The sequence below is a fragment of the Geospiza fortis genome, unplaced genomic scaffold (genome assembly GCF_000277835.1).
Source record: "Geospiza fortis unplaced genomic scaffold, GeoFor_1.0 scaffold78, whole genome shotgun sequence".
NCBI classification, from domain to species: Eukaryota; Metazoa; Chordata; class Aves; order Passeriformes; family Thraupidae; genus Geospiza; species Geospiza fortis.
In genome coordinates, this window is record NW_005054339.1 from 714,023 (window position 1) to 730,859 (window position 16,837).

The following is a 16,837-nucleotide window of genomic DNA, read 5'->3' on the forward strand; positions in this document are numbered from 1 at the left end:
TTTTTTTCTTATTTTGTAGACAGCAGAAGTTTGTTCCTGTTTTGTGGGCTTGTCCTGCCAGATCAGAACGTAGTTCTAAGTTTGTTTTGTAAAAGGAGAAATTCCAGGAAACTGAATAACCTTGTGGTTTTCCCTGTCCTTAAAATGCCTTAATTAAAAAAAAAAAAGGAAAAAACCCCACAACAACCGAGTTTTTAAGGGATATGTTCAGTATGACAGCCAATTTGGAGCTCTGTCAAACAAGAAGTTGAACAAACCTAGACTTCCCTCAGTGTAGGACACCAAACCACGTTTTGTGCTCCAGAGATTGTGAGGCTTTTCTTACTTGGTGGTATATTATTTCCACAAGTGAATTTCAGTGTTGACAGTTCGTGATACTTTAACTTGCACGTGGTTATTTCAGGCTCAACAGGTTTAGACAAATAGCTGGCAGGTGCCTCATCTCTTTAAAGGATATTTGTGATGCAAGGGAGAATTTTATTTTTTCTTAAAGTAAGGAATTCTTTGTGTTAAAGCATTAGTATAAATGAACCTACAAATGTACTGCCCAGCTTTGCTGGGCAATTAACTAGATTCCAACTCATTAGTGGTACATTATTACATTAGTCTTCCCTACATTTTGTCCTCAGCCATACTTAGAAGCAAGTTTGGGACCAATGTCAAACTGGATTATTTAAGCTGGCCCAAAGTGCAGTTATTAGAATTTGAGTTGCCCCTATGCATGTGGAATTACAAATCTTCATGTAATTTTTGTCCATTAATTTAATGTGCACATTAGTTTAAATGTGCAATTTTCCTATGAATTTGATCAAAATTGTGGGTTTTGGGAGATTTTGGGTTTTTTTTGCTTGAGGTATATTTTTTTTGTTTTATTATATAGCTCATTCATTTTGCATTTAAATTGCTAAGTTAGGCCTTTTGTGTTCACTTCCCAAATAACCAAACTGTTGGTTTTAAGATTTTACAAGTATATTTACATTCACTAAGAGATTTCATGCTTTAAAATGTTTATCTGTGGGCAGTCAGTGTGTTCAGAACCTGCTGATCCTTTTCTGGAGCTCAGCATCAGTCAAGGAATGAGCTGTAGTGGTGTTGCAGTTGGTGTGAGGCTCCAGTGGACAGAAGGGTGGAGCTGAATTGCTCCAACTGTTCCAGGCACTCAGTCAAGGTTTGTGGTGAGAGGTCACTGGAATTTGATTTCCTCGCTGTTCAGAGGTGTCTCACTAAGGTGACTCAAGCACTCAAGTGTCAGAGGTTTCAAAAACATGAGAGCACCTTGAGGAATCTGTGTCTCAATACTCTCTGGGTTTCCCTTTAATGTCACATTCTTACAGCCAAGCTCAGAAGGGTGAAATGCCCATGAAGGCTTTGCTGTGGCACAGCAATGCCAGGCAGTGTTTGGCATTACAGCCTCTGCTGTGGCACAGCAATGCCAGGCAGTGTTTGGCATTACAGCCTCTGCTGTGGCACAGCAATGCCAGGCAGTGTTTGGCATTACAGCAGTGCCGGGGCACCAAGCACAGTGTGCTGAAACAGCCACATCTGGGTTTGCAGTGGCCACCATGGTAGTTGAGACTGCAAATATTTGTCTTTCAAAGTCAAATCCTTTGAGTAAGTGCTTTGTGTTTTGTTAATATTGATTCTAAATATATTTTTGCAATAGCACTCTTTGGGAAAAAATCCCATTCCTTAGCTTATTAGATGTTCAAAGTGAAATCTGTAGTAGGCTGTGGTTTTCAAAACTTATTAAGAGAAAAAAATTACATCCCTCTGCCCCCTCCCCTCCCCGAATTTAAATCTGATTGGTTTTGCTGGTTCTTGGAGAGCAATTTAAGATTGAATTTTTTCAGCAACTTGTGCTGCAAAGGGAAGTAGTGAAGGTCAGAGCTGTTCTCCCAGGATTCCTCTCCATCAGGCCAGGTGTGTTGCTGACAGTTACAGGTTAGTTCATATCATTTATGTTCTTGTCTTCTCTGCAGAGCTCTTCACTTTCATTTAAGGTGGAATTATTGAAAACAGTGAGCACAGTAGGAGTTTCTGTGGTGCCATCTAAAATAATGGTATTTATTTGAATAGATTGGAAGGGATAAGCCTGTGTTAGAGAGGAGATGCCTTGGCAAGACATTCATTGTCACTGCTGTGTCCCAGTAGAAAGGGTGGCATTTCTATGTTATAACTTCATTTTAGGAAAACAGCTCTCTGTCAGCACCAGTTATTTAGACCAATAATGAGCTTTATTGAGGCAGGTTTTAGGGATAGCTGGGATTTTTTCACTTGATTTTTGGTAAAGCACAAGGTGTCCCAGAGGGCAGTGAGCAGTCCCTGTGGTCTTCCTGGCTGGGACTTGGTTGACCTGTTGCAGGTATTGCTGGACCTTTTCTGTTTTCCAGCAGGAGCAGTTGAGGGTTGTTAGAGGAAGTAAATTGTTTTCCAGATTGCAGGAGAGCTTGCACAGATCCTGTACAAGCTCTGAGGTCACAGGGCCCTTTTTGCTGTATCCCTTGAGTACAGAATGGAGGTGGGGGTGTCTGAAATGGTTGAATGTGGATTCCGTTACAGCACTTGTGTTCTGAGGCCCAGAGTGGATTTGTCTGAATGTTTTTCTGTGATATTTAAAAGCACTGAAGAGCTGCTGGCAAGTGGTGTTCAGTTAATGAAAAAGGAAATGGAACTTAATGAGCTTGGAGTAGTTTTTATTTTTGAAGGTGTTTTGGGAGTGTGTCTGTGTGTACAATCTCATTATGTTTTTGCCTGTATCTAGGTAGTGTTTCTTCCTAAGCAATTTATGTATTTGCATTGAATTTCCTGATGTAGTTCTGAAATGAATGAATGAATAATGAGTGCCCTAGATAAAATCATAATTACTTCTGATTTAGGAAGCATCATCTTTCTTCATGCTTAGGTAGGAGTTTTTTTGTTAGCATATGTCCACTGCATATAGTACTTAACAAAATGGTGTTCTTGTAGTCACAGGTTTATCTTTTCATAGTCTTTGGCTGATAACTTTTGTGCAGTTTCTGCCAGTTTAATCTTCAGCCAGTGTTCTTAACTTCATGTTTCCCATTTAACTAACCAGTCACAGTACATTACATTCAGAAGCACCTATGAGACAAGAGGTAGAACTGTAGGATTGTTCATCCATTCCCTGAGTGAGGAGAAGTTTTAAACCAATTGGAGGTGTCCAGCACACAGTTAAATTGTGGGGATGTTTTTCGGAGACAACTTGGGCTATAAATGCACGTATAATCTCTGCTATGGCAGCCTTTAGAGTCTGCCATTTGTCTGACTGACTCTTGAACATGCATTTCAGGAGCTGATGTGTATGTCACTGTGTTAAACACTTCTGTATTTAACACTGGTTTGAAAACTTCTTTCTCTGGGTCAGTTATGACAAATGGGTATTTAATCTCATGACAGATGGATATTGTCTATGTTATGGCTAATGAAATGCTGAAAATCTTTGTGTGTTTTTGGATGTGAAGAAATCTGTTTTGCTTGGTGTACTCTTCCCTACCTCCAATACCAAGTCAGTTTGTAAATTAGGTTTGGGTATTCCTTCCTCCAGAAATTACAACTCTTCACAGCAATCACAGTCTGTCACGTTGGAAACTTGGGGCTTGGCAGTATCTTGAGACAGATTTTGTTCTAGTTTAAGCTGTTAATATTTCTAGTGGGTTTTTATCAGTTCGACAAAAGCTGACACCTGGAAATTTAAAGGTTTAAACAGAACCTACAGTGATAGTTCCCTTCATTAAATGATACTTCAACAAGTCACTCAGTGCTGTAGGAGTTTCTCACTTTTGAGGATGGGAAGATAAATCTTCTGTCAGCTGCTGTCATGCAAGTAAAGGCTGATAAATCTGAAGTAATTGCTCCAGTGCTCCCTCCTGTGATCATCCTTCCTTCCTCCTGGAGCCACTGGCTGTTCCTGGGGTGGAAGCCCTGAAGGAGCGATGCCCATCTCTGCCCCCACGGCTGTCCTGGGGCTGCTCCCGCTCCCGCAGCACTCAGGGGCTGCCTCTGCTCCTCAGCACTGTGGGCCTCAGGAGTTTGTTGGCACCTCCACCACTGCCTGCAGGCCATTAAACTGGACACTGATCACAATCTTGCTGTCCTGGCTGGGTTCGTTCTTGAGTAAATCACCACAAAGGGTAACTCAGGTCTGCTCCTGGAGTTGAGGTAGAGCTTTTAAAAGGCTCAGGCAGTGAACACACTGTGGTGAGCTGTGCATTCCAAACAGCCTGGTCAGGGCTGGGGAGCGCCAGTCAGGACTTGTGTTCAGAGGTGCACGTGTTCTTTAGTCTGCAGGCAAAGGACAGGAAAGAAACTTTCACATTTGAAAGCACTGTTCTGTCACTTTGTCTTCTCACTCCTTTTTGCTGAGTATTGCTTGCCTCTTTCAAATGGCTTGTAATATTTGATTTAGATTGTTTCAAAGAATACAGTAAAAGAGTGGGATTTCTTGCTCATTTTTATGCCTTTTTTTTCCTGGTTGTTACCTCTGCCTTAGGCTAAGCCATGACTTCAGGATCTGGGCATGTGGACTCCAAGGCTGAGCTCACTACTTTGCTTGAGCAATGGGAGAAAGAACATGGCAGCGGGCAAGACATGGTCCCTATCCTCACCAGGTAAGATCTATTAAGCAAATCCTTAAGGCTGAATGGCTGAAGTTACATGACAGCAGCTTTTACCTTCTTTTTTCTTGAGGTGTTCACATACCTGATAACCTGTAATTAATTTTCTTGGTCTAGAAAATGAACTGTTAGCATGGTATTTAAATAAAAACTTTAAATAAGAAATTTATATTACAAAGACATCTTACACTGTCTCTACAAATTTAATTCTCTGAAATAGTAGAAGTCAGGAGCATCATTAAATGTTTGAAATAACTTTGGTATCTTCACTTGAAGCTTGTAAAACATTAATTGAGATGGGAAGCAAGGTGTGAGGGGTTTGAGATTGCAATGACATTGATCAGATTAAATGAAAGGGTGAGAGTAGGATGAGTAGGAGGAGCTATATTGAGAAGGCATTAGTGACGCTCATAGGGTATGTTTAAAGTGAAATTTTAAAACCTGATTGTTTTTTAAGCTGTGTGATGGTCAACTGGCAGTGTATTATGAGAAAAATGCTCTGGACCAGTAAATTATTTGGGGCTGTTTAGGTAACACCATTAATTATAAGACAGTATCTAGCACAAAAGAAAGATTTGAATGATTAGTTGCATTTGTGTTTTCCCAAGCCAGACTTCATTTGGATAGACTGACATTACTCCTGCTTTAAGGGGAGATTTGCAGAAGTTCCCCCAAGTCCTCACAGCTCTGCTGGCAGATGCATGGCCTGCCTCATGTGTGCAGGACTCAACTGCTCTGCAGTTCAGGAGCAGTCCAGGTGTCTCTTCTGCCTTGTTGGGTCAGACAAGTCAGTGCACAGAGCTGGAGCTGGCACTGGCTGGAAGTAACAGGAATCTGGTGGAGGTTCTTTGCTCAGATCTGTGCTGTGCCTCTCCCACTGGGCACAACTTCTTTGCTGTTCTTACTGCATTTTAAAAATAGCAGCATAGGAGGAGGAGATGAGCAACAGAAAGCCAACCCTAAACACTTGAAAATTAGTGGGTCTCTTGAAAATCATGAGACGGGTTTTGGTGTATCTCTGTGTGTTGTCTGAAGGAAACCTGTGCTATTTCAAGGCTTTTTCTTGTAGGCATAAACAGAAATTTACTATATTCTAAGAAATTTAAAGGCATTTGAACTAAACATGTATTTTTTTGTGCTTATAGTAGTCTGGCACTTATTGCTCCCTCTCAGCTCCTGGAGCTCCCTATATTATTTATGCTCAGACAAGTCTGGTAACTTTGTTGGTTCTCAAGGTTTCTGTGCAGCAGGCAGAGTGGTTATGAATTGTGAAGGCTTGAGTATTTTTGCTTTAGTGGAGATAGTACAGATTTATTTAAGGTAGCATGGGGATTTCACCAGAAGTTAAAATCAGAAATTAGATTACAGTGCTTCAGTTATCAATGAGAGCCATGTTTCTGTTTGTAGGAGAGAGTTTTAGCTATTTAGATATTTAGAGTTGCTGGTAGAGATGCTCCTGAGGAATCCTCACCAACTAGAGCTTGCAGTGCCAGTGTCCTGAGGCAGAGCAATGCCCTTGCATATTGGTTTGGTCTTAGGGCAGAGGGAGCTGTGGTCATACTTGCTGATGAGTGATATTTCTCTACTTCCTTCCTCCTTATGAGCTAAATGAAAGAAAACTTCCCTGTGTGGATGGGAGTCTGTTGAATGTGATGCTGAGGCAGCACAGGTGGGAGTGCAGTAACAGGACAAGGACAGGAGCAGTAATAGCGCTAGTTACAGACCACAACTGAACTGTCCCTTCCAAAAAGCTGGATTTACAAACACTTGAGTGTTAGAAGGTATGGACTGCAGAAATTGCTTGGAAAGCCTATCAGCAAAAAACAGATATGTAATACACATGGTTTTCAAAACTACTGTAAATTGAAATGATACTGTCATAGTCTTACTTCATAGACTGGATGCGAGTCATGTTCAACCAATCAGGCAAATCGTGAGACTCAGATAATTTATTGTGTCCCAGGAGCCTCTTTCATCAAGGGAATAAATCAGCAGTTTAACATTGTAACTTCATCTCCACAAACCAGCTGTATTGTGGTGTGGGATCCTAGAGCGCCTTATGCTGTTGCAATCTGCTGTAAAGGCTCAAGTTGGTCATAAATGCCAGGTGATGACACAAAGCAGGATTAGGGTGGCTTTGTTGTTCTATCTAGATCACTGGGGGCCTTGCAAAATTGACTAACTTTTCTGTATACCCCTGTCCCTTCCTTCCCTGCTCCCAAGGTGAGCTCAGTTTGTGGCAAGTGGAAATTAGCATATGACTAACTTTCCAAACACAGTTGTAAAGAGAAAAAAAATAGAAGTCAAAGGCTCAGTGTAAATCCTACATCTTGTCTGCAGACTTGGAAGTGGCTGCAGAACCAGTATAATGCCAAGTGAATGAAAGAAATCTTGAAACTTAAATAAAAGTTCTGTGGTTTTGTGAATTGTGTTTTGTTACAGCCCTGTATAGCAGGTGCCTATGTTAGAAGGCAGAAATGAGCTTTGGTAGTTATTTGACACTCAGTTGCTTCAATTGAGAATTGACAAAGCTGTTGGATCTAGATAGATTTATCTAAGTCAAGTCACAAACCACCTTTGTATGTGTTAGTTCAAAGAAGGCTATTGTAAGCAAGCTTGATTTTTCTCCTTTTTTGAAAGTAAATTTCAAAGAGGTAATGTTTGTGTGGGGTTTTTGGGTTTTTTTTTCTAATTTTGGTCAAATAGTTGTGAATAATTGTCTCAAAACCCTCCATAATTAGTGATTCATGTTTGTCTTTCTTTGAGCCTGTGATAATGTTGTTGTCCCTGGAAGCACTGGGAGCTGGCTTGCTGTTTGGCTGCCTACCCAGACAGGATGCCCTGGCCAGAGTGTTGTGCTCACTTTCTATGCTGCTTGTCTGTCCTTTCTGGCACATCACCAAAATGCTAATTATCACCTCAAAAGACCTGACAAGGCGAGAGTGCTGCTTCCCAACTCCCCATTTGTCTGAGTTTTCTGTCAGCAGACATCCCTCAAGCTATTAGTTCTCATGGAAAAAAATGAGGAGCTGGCAGTGGAGTATTTAAGTGACTCGCTTGTGCCAGAATTTCTTGAGAGCTCAAGCTGTGCCACCTATTATTAACCAGGGGCACAATTTGCATCCTTTCACAATCAGGCTTATTAAAGTAAATATTGGAACCCCGCAAGATCAACAGCTTGTTGAAAGATAATTGTTAGATCAAAGGCAACCAAGAAAGTTCTCTGCTCATTCCCAATGAGCTAATTTGCTGTTCCTGGAATCTGGCAGGAGTCATCCTCTGTCACACTGGCAAGTCAGTATAGCTCATAGAGGCAGGACTAAGTAGATTTTTGCCTCTAGTCATGCCTGGGAACGCAGGGTATTTTCTGGAAAGTAACAGGCACAGAGTAGAAGTCAGCAGTGTTCTGTAAGGGAAATCCTCTGTGAAAGACAAATATTTTTCCAGGGATTACTGCAGCCTTCCAGCAGTTTTCCCTCCCTTGTGATAAAATCTGCCTAGATAACTACTGTGAGGTATTAAGACCTTGTTTTAAAATGCTGTGCTGCACATAGATGCTGCCTCCCACTCTGAACCTCTGTAGAGGGGAAGGAATCATGTTTTATACCAAGGAAATGAGATTTGATTTCCTAATGTCTTTTCAATTGAATTGAGTGCTCTTTATTTCACCTCAAACTGCATATGTTTTTGCTGTAACACTACATGGAGAAGGACAGTGAATGACTATGGAATTATTTATTGCTTGACCATGAGATAATTTTCCTCTTTTTCATTTTCTGTAAATAAAAATAATAATTAATTCTGCTCATTCTAAATGAGTTAGAGCATAGGATTTCTTGTGTCTGCTGAGGCTGCTTCTAAGTTTAGGGGAGGACATAGCATCAAAAAAACTCAATTTTGTTTTTCTGCTAGAAAAGAGCATTTAATGTATTTTGAAGATCTGTGAACTGGGAGCTGGCTAAGTTTCTCCTTGTCTTATCCGTGGTCGTAGTTCACACATGGTAAAAAGTTGATAACTGAATAGAGGTTACACAGCACTTAATAAAAGTATTTAATATTTATTAAATATTTATATTTATTTCTACAACACAATTGAAATTTAATGTGCACAATAACAAAAAACTGTGCAGGCAGTTTGAACAGCTGCCCCTGCACAGACTGAACAAAGGGGAGAAATAATTTACCTGTTCAGGACTTGCTCTGCTGCAAAAGAAAGACACTGTGCTGGTAAGAAGTACTGCTCAAGCCCTTTATTTACTCTAGTTCTCTACACTGTGTGTAGAACACCACAAGGAGTCCAATATGAATAAATGAAAGGTGTTGGCCCTTCAGAGTGTCCAAGTTTACGCATCTCTGGGGTGTCGCTATGGGTTCAGTGCATTTTGGAGCTAAAAATGTGATGAGATAGTAGAGGCCAGTGTTTTCTTCCCCCCCTGTTGTGGCCAGTCAGAAATCCTCTAGTGGCACTGAACACTGGTGAAAGCTGATGGGCTGGTTTGGAGTGCTCTGACAGGTCTGTGACTGTGAGGAGCTGTGCTCCAGGAGTGTGAGTGCTGCTCACTTTGTGCTGTTCCTGCTGCAGAATGTCCGAGCTGATCGAGAAGGAGACTGAAGAGTACCGCAAAGGGGACCCTGACCCGTTTGATGACCGACACCCAGGTAAGGTGTCCAGGTGGTTGTGGCAGCACCAGCTGTGCCCCAGAGCTTACCTGGTAGCTCATATTCAAAAGTAAACCGCTTCTAGCCTGAATGTGCCAACTCTGATCAAGGTCTGACACTGCTTTTTGCCCTGGGAAGTTGTGCTCTGTAGTGCTGACTCTAGAGCGTCCCACTGTCAGTTTGAAGGTAGCAGTTCAATATTAGTGTTGGCATATTGAGGTAGGAAGGTGAGTGTTTTCCTGCGTTCCTGTTTGTCCCACAGGTCGGGCAGACCCCGAGTGCATGCTTGGTCACTTACTGAGGATACTCTTCAAGAACGATGATTTCATGAATGCGGTAGGTTTGCTCTGAGAACTTTCTCTGTCAATTCTTCACACCACCTTATTGCTTTTATTTCCTCTGTGCTAGTTGACCTTGTTACTTGTTTAATATTTATTTTAGTGGTGTCCGAATTCTCTTTTCCATAATACTGGTTTTTAAGTTGGGTTTAAGAGCAACTCTTTTGCCACTGTTAGAGTGACTCAGGTAAAGGGGAGTTCATAAGTAAAGGGGAGTTGCATGTCAGCTCTAATGTGTGTAGCAACAACTGAATTAGTTGTTTTCAAGGTTTATCGGTCTCTTTAAAGAAAATGGGGCTTTTCTAATACAAGTCCAAAAACATAATTTCTTTCTATAATGGAAATTAATACCACTTATTCCAGTGCCTTGTTTCTGAGTGCTTAGAACTACTGGGCTGCCTGCAGGAGCATGTCAGCTCTAGAAGACTCAGGCAGAGAATCAGGAGGCAAGAGTCTGCCTTTCCACTTGCATTGCTAAACTCTAACATGACTTAATATCTAGAATTTTGTTACCTTTGCATGCCTGCAAGCACCTATATCAGTACACATTGCTGGAAGGATTCTGACAGATTGCTTGCATGTCTCTCTCTGTCAAACTGCAAATGATAAGGAAATATATGTGCAGTTAAAAATGTGCAATTTCTTATGTTAATTTTTTTTGTTATCTTGTAATGTTTGTACTGTTACAGTTTATCAAGGCACCTATCTTTACAGATCAGTTCAAGATAGATATTTAGTCAGTGAACAGCAGATCAGAGGCTCTCTGCTTCTCTGAGAAGTAGTTTCAACTTCTAAGGCCCTGAGGGAGCAGGCTAAAGGCTGGTCATGTTGAGATCCAGGGCTTAGACTGGCATTCCTTACTATATTATTTTCCTGCCATGGGAGCTGTAAGGCTTTCACTGCTCTGGGTTTGGTCAGAGTTGAATTTCAAACCTGTGCTGTTCCTGATCTTCTCCAGCTAGTGAATGCTTATGTGATGACGAGCAGAGAACCTCCACTAAACACTGCTGCCTGCAGACTTCTGCTGGACATCATGCCAGGACTGGAAACAGCTGTTGTCTTCCAGGAAAAGGTATCACCTGCACTAAAGCTTAGGTTTTCAGCTCTCTTTATTTTGTACTCCAACAAGACTTCCCAAAGGAGAAGCCAGTAAAAAGCCATATTGAAATTCTGTGTCTAAGAGCCAATCTGTTCAGTCTCACTAATGGTCTGGGGCTTTTTGCTCTTGGCTTGTTCAATTAATCAAATCTTGGGTATTTCATACCTTTTTAAAGTGTGATGTGACTGATTGAAACAGGGGAGCTGGAATTTAATGTAATGTTTTGGGAATTGTTGCTTTATAGGCCTGTGAATGGAGCAGGCTGTACAGAACATGGAGGACTTGCCCAGTAATCCCCAACTCTGGCAGAGCAGTAGCTTTCCTAGAGCTAAGTGATAAGCAAGTCATACTTTAACTAAGCAGTCTAAAATCCACAAGCTTTGTGGGCATTATCTGGAACTGTGATAGACAGCTGAATCAGACTTCACATGTTGACAAATGAGTTGTTCTGAAGGAATGCACACAGAGTGGAAAGTGAGGAGAAAGTGAATTTCACTCAAGCCTAGTTTCCTTGTCTGTAAGAATTAATGTTTTTCTGAAGTTTGGAAATGAGGCAATGCTGTATATGAAAGTTCCAAATTAATTTCTCTACTATTGGAAATTTGCAGATGAATTCTAAAGCATGATAAAAGAAAATAATGTGCTCCCTTTGTGAAAGATTTAATTTAATTTGAGCTCCTTGTGATTTATCCAAAAGCTGAGGCTGGGAAGCCTTGATCAAAAAACAATTTAAAACCAAAACAGTAATTCCCCATTTGAGGAGACTATAGCTATTTCCAGAGATAAAAGCTCTCTGTAAACTGAAATGAAATTAAGTTTTGCACTGAGGGACTTTTTTCCTGTTGACTTGAGAATATCTAGAGCTCTGTTCTGGCATTTAGGGCTCCTGTATTTAGGAGGCTTTGGGAAGAGGGTGTTTTTCTTGTCACAGAGAGGCCCTCTAGCGACCAAGGGATTTCACAGCTCATCAGTTAGACTTTTTTTTTTTTTTGATTACATAAGAGCATTGAAATAATAATGCAATTGTCTTTAGGTATACAACAGGCAATAAAAATCTGTGAGCTGAGAGTTCCTGTTAAAATGTGTCTCTTCATTATTACTTTTCACTGATCTTCTATTGTATTGTACCTGTAATTCAAATTATGTGCAAGATTTCTGTCATGATAATTGTTGATGTTTCTGAATCCAGTGGCAATTTAGAGGAAAATTGATCTTTCATTCTAAACCGTTGTCTTTCTAATTCTGTTTTAAATTTAGCCAAATTTCATTTTATTTGATATAAGTTCAACACAACTTATTTGAAATTTGCTAAATTGCTGGGGATTTTTATTAGTGAAACTGACCAGAACTTTGGGCTTGTTCATTTGGACTAATTCATACCTGTAGTGTTTTGCTGCCTCTTAGGAAGTACCTTGACTGGCCACTTTTTGCAGGTATGCAGATCCAGATACCTGATGCCTGGGCATAGTTTCATGCAGCTTAAAGATTTAGGTTTTGGGTGGGGTTTGTTTTTGTTTTTTTTGGTTTTGTTTTGTTTTGTTTTGTTTTGTTTTGTTTTGTTTTGTTTTGTTTTGTTTTGTTTTGTTTTGTTTTTTTTTTTTGTGTGTGTTTTTTTTTGTTATTGCAGCACTTATTTTTATTCATTACATGCTTGGTAGGAAATCCAGCCTAGTCCTTACTGCAATAAGAGAGAATTCTTCCTAATGGATGCTTTCACTGGGACTGAGAAGTTAAAGATGAAATGTAACTGTTAGAACTGGTTTCTTGTCTTCTCCCTTCTAGGAAGGCATAGTTGAAAATCTCTTTAAATGGGCACGAGAGGCTGATCAGCCACTAAGGACCTATGCAACAGGACTGTTGGGAGGAGCTATGGAAAACCAGGATATTGCTGCAAATTACAGGGATGAGAACTCCCAGTTGGTAATGATCTCTGAATCACTTTCCCTTTGTGGAATACAGTTACCTCTTTATAGTTTTTATTTATGGGGAGCTCACATTCACGGGTTAATATATGAGCCTTAAAGTGGTTGTAGTACTCTCTGTAAGGGTCACAGTTTCCATCCTTTCCTGCCTGAGTTGGAGCACGCAGCCTGATATTCTGTTAACAGCAGTTGTATTCCAAATGCCAATGGAAACCTAAGAAGTCAAATACTTTACCTTTTAATGAGGCTCAGATTCATACTTTCCTTAAAGAAGAACTTTCAGAAGCTCTACATCTGTAACTATTGCACATTGTGATTTGCCCACCAGACAGAGGTTTTAAAATGAAAGGTGAGTCAACATGGAGGCAGCTATGACTTCTCTTCTAAACATTAAAAGTAAAAGCATGACCTTTGGTTTTGTGGAACTGCAGTTTACCAAAGCTGCTGCTTCCAAAGGGAATGTTGCCTTTATTTCAGGCTGGGCAGAGATGGTGGAAGGATGCTGCAATCTGGTATGTGGTTCTGTTAGCACCACATAGCTCATCTGCTCCTAATGGCTTTCCAGCCACTTCCTTCTCACATGGGAGACATGGTGCTGATATTTCAGAATGAGAGTTGCTGTAACAAAATGGATTTGAGTTCTCTCAGTCAGTTCGAAGTAGTTATTTCTCTGGGCAAATATACACCACAGCATACTCAGCACTATATGCTGTGGAGGGGTTATATGATGAGAACAAAAAATATGGCTGAGGTGAGTTGCATGATCAAAGCAAGGAGTGTATTCTCATGAGTGCTGCTTTTCTGAAACAGGTGGCTCTGGTGCTCCGTCGGCTGCGAGAGTTGCAGGTCACCGAAATGACCACAAAACAGGAAAACAAGCGCCCCAGTCCTCGGAAAGTGCCCTCAGATCCTCTGCTGCCCCTCGATGAAGAGGCTGTGGATATGGATTATGGGGAGATGACAGTAGATGGAGAGCAAGAAGAAGTTTCTGCTGATATGGAGATCTCCTTTCATCTAGATTCAAGTCATAAGACCAGTAGCAGAGTAAACTCTGCTGCAAAGCTGGATGATGGGGGACTGAGAAGAAGCAAATCAGGGAAACAGCACGAAAGAGACGGCTTCCGCAAGGCCAAGCAGAAGCTGGGCTTCTCCACCTCGGAACCAGAGCGGATGTTTGTGGAACTGTCCAACAGCAGCTGGTCAGAAATGTCCCCATGGGTGATTGGCACTAATTACACACTTTACCCCTTGACTCCTGCCATAGAGCAGAGGCTGATTCTTCAGTACCTGACTCCCTTGGGGGAGTACCAAGAGGTGAGCATATGAAGGTGGGAGGAAGCACTCTGTGCTCTAATTCTCTGTACAAAGCTGAGTGGAGTTGTGGGGGGAAATTGGCGGAACTGCTCTAGCACGCTCTGATATTTCTTGTCATGATCAAGACTGGTAACTTTTCCTGAGTTGTTGATGACTTCTAAACTGATGAAGTCATTAGTTTGAATATTACTTGGTGGGTAATACTCAAACCTGAACCTAGCAGATGTGTGGTATGGTAGTTGGAGCATGGCCCTGGAGATTTTGTTCCATGTTCCTGCTAAATTTGGTGCTTGGAAACTTTGTTTGAAATGCAGACATTTCCTGTTTCTTATGGTGGATATCATAGAGTCCTGCAAGTAAAAGTCTGAGGAAATAATCAACTTGAAATTCTAAATGAAATGGTTTGTGTAACCTCTGTAGTAGTTCTGAGGAGAAGTGGCAGGGCCTATGTTATGCAGATGCTGTTGATAACTGGTAGTACTTAAATGGACAAAATAATGTGTCTGTGTCAGGTTTACCAAAGTGTGTCTCCTTTTTTTTTTTTTTTTTTGTGGTTTACCTTAATTAGTAACAGAACAAAGCAACACAGTTTTGCTTTGTGGTAGATGTTGTGTGTGCACATGTGTGCCTTGTTTCTGTGAGAGCCAGTGAAACCATTACCCCCTAACACCCTGCATGCAGACTGGATTGCTTCATAGGCCAGCAATAATAGGCTGTAAAAATAGGAATTACTAGCATAAAGGTGTTACAAAGAATGATGCAAAGGGTTTTGGTCTGTTGCCCTGCTCTCCTGTTTTTTCTGTTCAGTTGTTGGGTAGTTGTCTTTGCACAGATGGAAGGTGGAGCCTCTCTCCAGGGTGGTATCTGTGTCTTCCATAGCCGCACTTGGAGGAGAGTCTTAAGATTTCCGTGTGGCAGCTGCCATGCACCTTGCTGCAGTCAGCAGATGTATTACAAGAGGTCTGTTAACCTTTATTGCTTCCTATGGATGGAGCTGGTTACCTCTGACCTCTCATAACAGGTATCTGCTAATAGGGGAAAACTGGGGGTTTGAGAGAGTATAAACCAAAAGAGACCTTGTAATTCCCATGAAACATTCAGCTAGTGTCCCATTTTTATTTTCTCAGCTGCTACCCATCTTTATGCAACTGGGATCAAGGGAGCTGATGATGTACTACATTGATTTGAAGCGAACCAACGATGTGCTGCTCACTTTTGAAGCCCTTAAGGTAAGTTACTTTCAAAATATATAAAATGTACCATAAACATTGTAAAAACATGGAATATATGCTTGCTATGTGTCAAAGTGCTCATCTTCTTTAGGCTGATGTCTTGCAGCATTCCCTTGGATTGGAAGTGGTTTTCACTCAAGCTGCATGCATTGCAGTTTTGGTTTTTGAAGTGTCAAGCACTTAAAATAAAAAAACAGAGAAGGAAGGAGGGAATAAAAAGATCTTAATTGTGCAGGAAGGGCCATTAAGTTCACCTTTCATCTACCTATTTGAAGATGATAAAAATTTGTTTTTCTGTCAAATGATTGTGTTCCTGCTGCCCTTAGATGGCATCACTGAGTTATTCCACTGCCTGCCATCTCAAAGGACACTTGTGAGGGGTAAGAAGCATAAACATCTTACTCCCAGAAGCCCCAGCATGACATCTCTGATCTCAGTGGTTTAAATACTAGTTTTGTGTGAGTAGTCTTTAAGGTTACCTCCCCAAGGTAAAAAGCCACACAAAATAACCTTATTGAAGCCAAACCTGCAGTGCAGCAGCACAAGTTAAACTTTTCGGTGTATTCTTCCCCTCTTTCACAACTTCTTCTCTGCCTCTGATCCTCCAGAGTCTTCCTCTCTGTATCTTTGTACTTTGCCTGAGCATTTATTTTGAAGGAGCAGTGTTCCTACAGTAGCTGTAGGTTGTTTCAGTTGGGCGTAGAGTGGGGTTTACAGTGGCTCTTACTGTTTCCTCTTAAGATGTGGATAATACAGAAAAGCAGTGTGCAGTACACTTGAGTGCAGCTGCAGACTTCCCTTTAATTGCCTTTACACCTCATCTTGTGAAATTCCTTCTGTCAGCAATATGTCATAATCAAAATATGAATGGAAATTTAAATAGTAGTGATAATAGAAAGTGAGTGAATTTGAAGACAATAGAAAGACCTTAAGGTGGCCTGTTGGATAATTCCTGAGTTGCTCTGCTTTTCTTGTATTTTTTTTTTTGCAAGATGTGTAAAAAAAATGGTAGTGCCTCTTTTGGTTTTGTTACTTGGATAAATACTGCATTGTGGATTAAATGTATTGGGAGGAGGAAGTGAGGTGGACAGAGCAGTTACTTCTTCTGTTGTCTGTTTTTCTATGGGATGGGGATGGAATTGATGTTTCAAGAATCCTAGTCTAATCTGCTTTTATGATTCCTTAGCATTTGGCATCATTGCTGCTGCACAACAAGTTTGCTACAGAGTTTGTTGCTCATGGAGGAGTGCAAAAGTTGCTGGAGATTCCTCGTCCTTCCATGGCAGCAACAGGAGTGTCCATGTGTTTGTATTACTTGTCGTACAATCAAGATGCAATGGAGAGGGTAAGAGTTGTTCTTGTACTGTATCTGCAGTCATTCCCATAATTTCTCAGTGCTTCTACCTGTGTTCAAACAGTGAATAAACATCTCCTAAGCTTAATATGGATGATTAATTGATATATACAGAGGCATTAGGAGGTATATGAGTAGTAGTGTATTGTTACAAGGTGTGTATATGAATAACAGTGTTTTGTTTTGAGGGTGTGGATTTCAGTTCCTAGGGAATTAACTGAAGATCTTGTCACCCTTGTCTTAATACTTTAATCACCCTTTTCATTCTATTCTTCCCTCTTTCCC

General features: G+C 40.9%; 1 protein-coding gene across 2 annotated transcripts in view; it reads left to right on the plus strand.

Moving 5' to 3' along the window:
* Positions 1–16,837, plus strand: part of DCAF1 (DDB1 and CUL4 associated factor 1) — a 47,938-nt gene that overhangs the window by 1,354 nt on the left and 29,747 nt on the right. Inside the window, exons 1-9 of one of the 2 annotated variants that reach the window (XM_031058160.1) lie at positions 2,873–2,902; positions 4,511–4,628; positions 9,217–9,293; positions 9,556–9,629; positions 10,590–10,703; positions 12,513–12,650; positions 13,463–13,966; positions 15,094–15,195; positions 16,385–16,543. In XM_031058160.1, coding sequence (XP_030914020.1) covers positions 4,519–4,628; positions 9,217–9,293; positions 9,556–9,629; positions 10,590–10,703; positions 12,513–12,650; positions 13,463–13,966; positions 15,094–15,195; positions 16,385–16,543 — 1,278 coding nt within the window. In that variant the 5' untranslated portion in view covers positions 2,873–2,902; positions 4,511–4,518. Of the gene's footprint in view, positions 1–2,872; positions 2,903–4,510; positions 4,629–9,216; positions 9,294–9,555; positions 9,630–10,589; positions 10,704–12,512; positions 12,651–13,462; positions 13,967–15,093; positions 15,196–16,384; positions 16,544–16,837 lie in introns of those variants that run through there. The other variant, XM_005422410.3, reaches the window with a different exon arrangement.